This window comes from Pyrgilauda ruficollis, unplaced genomic scaffold, assembly GCF_017590135.1.
Source record: "Pyrgilauda ruficollis isolate IOZ18807 unplaced genomic scaffold, ASM1759013v1 scaffold33, whole genome shotgun sequence".
In the NCBI taxonomy this organism is placed as follows: domain Eukaryota; kingdom Metazoa; phylum Chordata; class Aves; order Passeriformes; family Passeridae; genus Pyrgilauda; species Pyrgilauda ruficollis.
Window position 1 is genome coordinate 3,371,255 of NW_024524711.1, and position 8,668 is coordinate 3,379,922.

Consider the following 8,668-nt stretch of genomic DNA (forward strand, 5'->3'; position numbering starts at 1 on the left):
AATCTGAAATACTAACTTCATTTTCCTGGGATTCTGAGCTCTCTCTGAACCTGCAGAAATAAAAAGCTGCTTCCCCAGCTGCAGTAGTTCCATTTTTTTTTTCTAAATTTGAATGTTGTCCTCTGATTCTTTGAAAAAAAGCATTTCCTGCTCTGAGGGATACCATCCTTTCCATGCAAAACAGAGCCCTGTTGGGTGCAGGAGCCAGGCAGCCCCAGCTGGCTCCAGGGGCTGTGCTTACCATGAAAAACACAAAGTTACACCTTCCATCAGGCACCAGAGGAGACTTTGCCACTGCCAAATGATGGCATCATGTGGAGAGAAAAGCAACCAAACCAAGTTTCTTGTGTAACTGATATAAACATTCCCAATGTTTGATCTGGCAGATGCACACACAAAGTGCTTCAAATCTATACAGCAGTGATCCCTTGCCATTAGAACCCCAATTTTGTACACAAGTTCCCAGAAGGACTTAATCTTAGTATGTAGTCCTATCAACTCTTGAACTACTTTCAAAATTTTGGGGGCGAGTTTCTAGATAAATTTACTTCCCCTAACAGCACAAGATTGAAGTTGCTGCAACACACTGTGGCATTACACTGGTGTTCGTGACCTAAAACCCAACCCCAGATTTTCCTTCAGATCTTGCCCATGTCAACATCTACATTTACTTTCTATCTACACTCCTTCTAAACTATCAGTAAAGTCAGTCAACAACTCTTCAGTACTGTATGATTCCAACCCAACATGAACAGGATTACAGACAGCACAGTTAGGATTTACTCCCATCATAGCTGTGCTGGAATAAACAATTTCCAGAATAAACTTACTACTGTAAACACAAGACGCAAATTGTAAGATACAAGGCAATGGTACCACAAAAACATCAACAAAGGCAAAAGACAAAAAGTAGGAAAGTGTATTTTACATTAATCTGGTTACTACCACTGCTTTGACTAAACATTGAATACTTCAAAACTAAGGAATACTAACAAGACCTACTAAAATGGGAAATGCAAATTATGGGGTAATGCAAATGTATTCCTGGAAGGCAGAGCTCAGGAATGCAAATACACCTTACCTGCACAAGCTGTAAAAGATAATGAAGAACATCATCATCTTCTAAACTTTCCAGTTTTTGAACTGCCATTGCTCGGACATTTTCGTCTGAAAAGTTACAGTCCAGAAGCTGCATTGTGAGTCCAACATCTAAAGTGCTCTGATCCCAAGCCTCTTTTTTAGCTAGCAACTGGTACGTTTTGGCCACTATTTCTTGTTGTCCCCATTTCACAGAGCTAAGCAGCTTAGGATATGCCTTGGGGTGCTTTATGCTCTCATATCTAAAGTGCCACAACAGTTCTTTGTCCTCAGGAGAAAGTGGATTAAGTGGGTCAGTTGCTATGATCTCTTCAAGTTGCTTGCGAAGCTGGTTGGGCATTTCAGCTCGGGTCCTGTCCCCCTGGGGGTCTGATGATATCCTGTGCTTGGGCAAGGCAATTGGGTGACAATATTTGTCCAGCACAATAGAGATAGCCATTGAGTTTTCTTTATCTGGGTTAGTTGCTGATGTGAGTTTGTCTGCATTTATACTTCCTTGTTCTTCCCCCTTACCTGGAATTTTCCACATGTGGAGTACATACTCTCCACTTCGTAGCAAGAAACGGTGATCTATCAACAAAAGATTTACATAATAGAGAAGCTGGGTTTTGCATTTTGCATCAGAGTTGGAGGATTCATGTGACTGAAGGTTTGTCTTTGCAGATGGTCCCTGTGCTTTGCCACAGTATATCTGAAGATTCAGAAGTGCTCCTTTAGGCAAATCCTTGATTTTGATATCAAATTCTAACCAAATATTCCACAGAACCTCCTCAGTAAAAGGCTTCGATGAAGTTCTTCTCTGTGAAAGGAGCTGCTGCCCATGTTGAATGTTAGCCTCTACAAACACAGTAAGATCAGTATTTCTTGGTAAAACTGGGATATCGATGCCAATTATTTTCACTCTAAATTTCCTATTACAATCCCACAGAGAGATAGTGAAGACTCTCTCATGATCTTTGCCATCTATTGTCAATTGTTCATGATACCCTGTAACTCCTGTACAGTCATCCACCAAGGGCCATTCTTCCTTCTGAACCTCATCTTCATTTGGGTCCGGGGGATTGTCAAGGACAAGGTGGATTTCTTCCCCATTCTTAAGGCACTGTCTTATCCAGTGAAAATCTCTGATTGGTGTCTCCCCAGTAATGTACTCATCCCTGCCACAAATCCTGAGAACAAAATCCAGTTCACTGTGATCTTCAGGAATGTCCATCAAAGACTTTTTCTTTGCCATTTTTGTGAAAAAGCTGTGGAGAATCATATCTGGAGTGTCATCTATTGACACTTTAATTTTCTGACTAGTCGTTCCTCTATGTATGATTATGAAAATGTTATTATTAGTGATCTTTTTAAATAAATATTCTGGGAGTGGCTTAGATGTAGTCCATGGGTGCATTGCATATAATTTAGGATCTCTGCAGGCTACCTCTATCATTCGTGGAGTGACTAATCTGCGCCGGGTAAATTCTAGTTCATCATCGTGTACATTGCTTACATCAGTCACATCATAACCAATCAAATCATTAAGTTGCCGCTGAAATTCCTGAACTTCTTCTGATGGTTTTTGTTTCTGGACAACATAGATCTTGCCTACCTTCTTCTGTAACACCTTCCAGTACAGTATGCAGTCCAGTGTCTGTAACACTTGATGTTTATCATAAATTTCATACCATTGCCCTTTCTTCTGATACTGCAGAATAAACTGATCTGGGGTGAATGCATGGTAGAAGTCTGTGGTTTGACTCGTCTCTATTGCACGCATCCAAATCTGTGCCTTCATCTGCTCAACTGTACAGTTGCCAGCTATTTCAAGTAACATCATTTCTGGTGCTTTAGTATGTTTATTGCTTGTAGGTAAAATGAACTCAATGGATATCAGTTCCATTGATGAAAAACTACTCGATGTGCAATGAGGTTTCATTCTTCTTCTCCTTCGTTTGTTTTCATCTCTCATAACAACGGGCTGTTCATGATCCCCCAACTCCATGCCAGAAGAAATCTAGCAAAACATACAATTAGTCCATTACTTTCTCATTTACATTTATTTATTTACATTTATCTTTACTCTTACTTTTTAACTTTTCATATACATTTTTTATATTTCCACTTCCCCTTAATTTCTGGTCCCAAATACTTAATTTACATGAAACACTTCAGATGTAATCTATTCAATTCAATACCAAATATAAATAAAAAACCTCCAACCAACTCTCCAGTGATTAAGTAATTAAAATAGAGGTTTTAAACATCCTGCCCAGATTTTGCTGAGGATAAGCAGTTTGAATGTGCAATCTCCATATTGATTAGTTCTTATTTCTATTTGATCAAGCACTGATTCTTCTGCTGCCTCATCTGTTTTGATGCTGCTGGTGTTAACATGCATGGGTTTTCATAGAAATCAAAAGACATACTCCTGTATATTAATAGAATGCAATCCCACTGAGCTCCAGGAATGGCAGAAAGCAACAAAACAAGCAATTTATTTGCAGTCTGGACAGACATGAGCCTATTCCCAGTTTTCTCTGCCTCTCTTTTTAGTGATGAGGAATCAGGACTTCAATGTAAAAAAAAGCCCTTAGGATGTAAAAGTCAGGGACTATTGCTGAAGATATATTTAACGTGCATCTAAATTCAAGGCAAGTGTCCTTAGATCTGCTTCTTTTAAATAAATCAATTCACCAGACTGATAATATCCATCCATTTTCAAAGTACACACTGCCAATATGAACTATTAGTTTGTTACAGAAGAAAAATCTCCCAAGCTGATGCTGATTTATTACCCTATACATCAAATCACACCTAAAACACCAGTAAAACAATATTAAACATGAGAAGCCTACCTTATCAGCATTCAGTAAACAAAAAATATTGTTTCTCAGTTAATCTCCATTGACCAATATTGAAGTGGAAATTATTCAGTGATGATTGAGAGCACTCACACAAGTCAAGTTACAGCAACAGACTGAACTTCTTTACCAAGCAAGACTTTCTACATATAAAATCCTTACGTGCTGGAGAAAAGTAAAGCCAGTGTAATGATGCCTTAGCAGATAATAAAAGAAGCAGATAAAAATATGAAAGATTAAATTCAAACAACATAGCATGCTAACTAAAATTCTTCTGAGATCCAGAAAGCAACAACTGTGGACACACCACCACTATAACTGACAAAGTACAAGGAAATATTACCTGCTTATAAAACCAAGGCTGAATTGCTGAAGATTATTCATTTGTTTAATTTTTGTAGTTCCTATTTTTTAAAGGAAGATCATTCACACAAAGATTTCTTTGTTTAAGCTGTTCTGCTTTTCTTGCTTGCTCTCATACCCAGATGCAAAGGAAGTGCTGCACTTACCAGGAAGGAAGTTTTAACCAAGTTGATTATACATATGATTGCTCATTTTAAAAGAAGTCAGAATGCTTTTCCTGTTACAACAGTAAAAACACACCAACAGTACATAAATTTAACACACACATACAGAAGACATATTTAGAACCTTTTGAAAATAGCAAAGAGCAATAAATTTAATTAATTCAAATAAGATATTTAAATTAACTATATTTTTGAGAGATTACCTCCCAAAAGAATTGAATACAAATAGTAGATAAAAGACAACTAAATGTGCAATGTTGCATTATTTTTATTTGCATGGTGATAGCCATTTGAGGACTCCCAGCTTAAATTACTAGAGATTTTGTAAGCCAGTCTCCATACAGGCATCTCATAGAGATTGTATATGCCAAGGATCTTGCATGGGAACCTCAGCAGCCTTACCCCAAATATCTTTAACTGATTCATTTATGATTGCAAACACACAGTGAAATCCACTAGAAATGGTGACTTTACATTCAGGAAGAAATTAAACCAGAGACTTTCAACCCTAATTCTTGTGTTTAACTATAACCTGAGGTGCTGCTCTTTTACTAAAAAAATAATTCCCACAGAAAAAAAATATTATGGAAAACATGTACAAAACAGAAAGAAAGGACAGAAAACTATCTAATTTCACCCTTTTTCCTCATAATTTTTCCAGTGAAATACTGATCTTTTGAAGAGCAACCAGCAGTACAAATCCTACAGTGGTATATATAATGCAAAAAATGATGAGTCTTGAAAAGGAGGAAAAAATATTAAACAAAAACTGGAAGGTTGTCCACTAACAGTGCAGTGCCTTTTTTTTTAAACATATGCATGTTTCCTACTTATAAGACACATTTTTATAAAATTGTGATAAATAACCCCTCCCTCTGTATTGGCAAAAAAATCTGACAATATCTTACCTGCCTCCAACATGCCAAGGTTGATTCACACTCTGCCAAGGTTAAAAAGCAGAAAATACCCTCCACCACTGACACAGCTCTTCTCTCTTTGAGCATCACTCTGCTTGTCAGCTAAGATCTTTTCTTTTTAGAGGTTATTTTTCCCAAGAAGTCAATTTGGGGGAAACACACTCTGTCCCAGATCCCTCTATCTTTTAAAGCCAGTATTTGAATTTTCTTAAGGTAGTGGTGAAGTTACCCTGAACATTTTGTTGCTGACATGAAATCTTGGCCATCTTGGCCAAGACACCTCCTCCACCCACATTCAAACTGTCAGCATTCATCAGCCACAGCCTTTGTGGCATCTCAGCACTACACACTGTGCTCCTCTCTCATCTCAATTCTAAAATACATTGTAGTCATATATTTCTCTTCATTTAGATACAAGCAACTAGCATTAAGGTTTTTTTCATGCCAACAGGCTATACAGATTTTTTGCAGAGTCCTTCCTCTAAAAGTCATTGTGCTGCCCCATTAACTAAACCTGGAGTCATTTCAGTTCCTTTGGGTTCTGCAGATCTAGGAAAGCTTCCTGGTTTAAAATGTCCTCAGCCTGCTCCCTGAGTCATGCACTTAAGGATTAATTCTTCAAACATACACAGAAATAGCTCTTCTACCACTACTCCATAGATCAAGACCATCAAGACAAGTAAAGGTAGCATTTCTCCCTCATGCAGCAGAGAACTAACCTGTACATTTCTCAGTGAATGCAATTGTTTCACTCTCTCATCAATTTATAAAAGCAGATAGAGCAACACTTCTGTGGGTTCAGATATCCCCTCACAAATTGCAAAAAAAACCAACACAAAATGCATGGGACTTCTGTAGCTGCCTTGCCCATACAAGGCTGTCTTTTCTCCTGCACTCATTTGGGCTGTGACCTGTCATGTCTAATCCATTCCAACCCAATATCCATCCCCAGTTCTGCTCTGACCCCTTTTCCTCAGCTTCAGAAGGCAGTTCTTGGAGTGACGGTTGTCTCTCACCTGTCTCTGCAATGACCCATTCTTACGGTGACACCAAATTGTATCCACTTCCTGCTGATCCATGGCAAAACCATATTTCCTCATGTACATGAATCATAAAACTTTGATATTTATAATGAAAAATAATTTCACGTTAAGTTCCTAAAACCTTAGTCATGCCTAAGCTTTACTTGCAGTATTGACACTTCAAAAACTCTACTGCAACAACACCCTAAGAAAAGGGAAAAAAATCTGTTTTATTTCTAATTCTAATGAGTATCATCAACCCTGACTATCCCTGTATTACAAGAACTGTCCTACACTGGTCTAAAAATCCTGATGGGGTCCAATGGAGAAGGAAAAGATGGGCCTGTAAAAGGTAACTAAGAAAAGCAACCAGTCTTGCCTTTGTCTCCTGTTGTGTTTCTATCTCATCACTCAGGTCAGCAACCTGATCATAATAAAACCAGCAAAAAAAATTGATTAATTTTCAGTTGGATCAGGTCCTTTATCTGACTCAACGCTTGCAGGAGTTGTTGGGCAGTGATAGAAGAGAAAGAAAGGGAATGGAGCCAGCACAGTTAACCATAACTGAGACTGAAACATGATTCACAGCAGGATTAGGAGATACACTAATGAGTAAAGTTGTTAAATTATTTCAAAAAACTGCCTGAAAGGCATTTCATAAAAAGACAATGTGGTATTACGATGTATTACTTATTTGGCTACATAAAATTTAGGACAGCTGTCAATCTTGACTGCTCTGTTAAGACTATGTTAGAACTCTACCAATTACTATCATGCTTATTCGATATTAGCTCCTGCTTCTGTTTTAATCCATCATGCAAAAACCTTATTTCAAAATTATTCTTTTCACTTTAGTGAGAACTCCTTCACAAACAACTCAACTTTCAAGAAAATAAGCACTCTCTATCAGAGTAAGAATTACCTTGTGCATGCATTATGTAAATACAACAATAAAGCTTACTTTCACAGTTTTAGACAAAGCTCACTTGAAAGATATACTTAAAAAAACAAAATTACTATGACAAAACTCAATGTTTTCCAAGCAAAATACTATATCTACTTGCCCACACTGTTGTGTAGCAGGACATGACTTTCCACTTGCTGGACAGGAGTACATCCTCCCTACACCTGCAGTGATCCAGTGCTGAACTTCACAGATAAGACACAGCACTAACATTTCAAGTGTGAACACAACAACAAAATACCACTTGACTCAGTTTCTTTGTCAGATCCTCTAACAAGTACTAGCTCTAATGGGAAATAAATCAGTGCAGGTTCCCATTAGTAAGTCAACTTTACAGGTAATGCAGCCACATTCCTCATCAAAAGTGTATGAACCAGCAGAACGTGGTTGGGATGCTGGGGAGTCAATCAGACTGCAATTACAGCTGTAACATTTTCAGGATGCCCTGCCTGCACCACCTTTAGATTCCATATGAGTTATCTGTTCGGGGCTCCTGGAACAAACGATAACTTCTAGCCAGTTCTGTAAATTTAGGTAAGAACTTCAGCAAAGTTCTAGTTAACTAGGGTTACACAAGTGATGTAATACTAATCTCCAAGTAATCCACCTTGGAAGCAACACTTCGAGGAGTTTTAAAACCCAGAGATCGCTGCTATTGTTCCTGCCAGGACACACTATTTAGACACTGCCTGTCAACCTGGAACCCGGTTTTCCAACACTGATTGTTAATTGCGTGATCTAATCTACACCAGCAACCAACCCCCGAATGCCCTCAGCTATTATTACAGAGGGATTGTGGTGTGGAAAGGTTTCATGGTCTACATGTATCAATCAGATAGACACAAGAAATTTGTTGGATGAGGAAACAGTTACTTATTGTTTAAAAGCCGTGTTGTAGCAGAGCTGACTCACTGATCTCGAGACTCGAGAGAACTGTCTACTGTGATCCTTCACTTCGCATTGTTTCATTCAACATTCCAACAGCCTCCTCAGCGGGTTTGGCACCAAACTCGTTAACTCCTGTTCGGGCCATGACGTGAGGCGGGACCAAGGCCGCGAGAGACCGGGCAGCACGGGGGGCTCAGCAGTGCCGGCTGCGGCGGGGCGACCCCGGCCAGCCGCACGCCCCCGCGGGAAGGGGCTCTGCGCACGGGACACGGGAGGCGGCGGGAGCAGCGGGCCGGGGCCGGGGCTGCCTCCCTCCTTCCTTCCTTCCCTCCTGCCCCCGGCCCACCGCCCGGGCCCAGAGATGGCGGCCGGCGCCGCCCGCGGGAGGGCGAACCTCGCCGCGCCC

At 39.6% G+C, this 8,668-nt stretch overlaps 1 protein-coding gene across 8 annotated transcripts in view; it reads right to left on the minus strand.

Moving 5' to 3' along the window:
- PIK3CG (phosphatidylinositol-4,5-bisphosphate 3-kinase catalytic subunit gamma) overlaps positions 1-8,668 on the minus strand; it is a 32,810-nt gene that overhangs the window by 23,454 nt on the left and 688 nt on the right. For 2 of the 8 annotated variants that reach the window (XM_041474632.1, XM_041474625.1), the window contains exons 2-3: positions 4,288-4,524; positions 1,082-3,097 (exon numbers count right to left, since the gene is read on the minus strand). In XM_041474632.1, coding sequence (XP_041330566.1) covers positions 1,082-3,085 — 2,004 coding nt within the window. In that variant the 5' untranslated portion in view covers positions 3,086-3,097; positions 4,288-4,524. Of the gene's footprint in view, positions 1-1,081; positions 3,098-4,287; positions 8,188-8,286; positions 8,663-8,668 lie in introns of those variants that run through there. The other 6 variants (XM_041474629.1, XM_041474627.1, XM_041474630.1 and 3 more) reach the window with 6 other exon arrangements.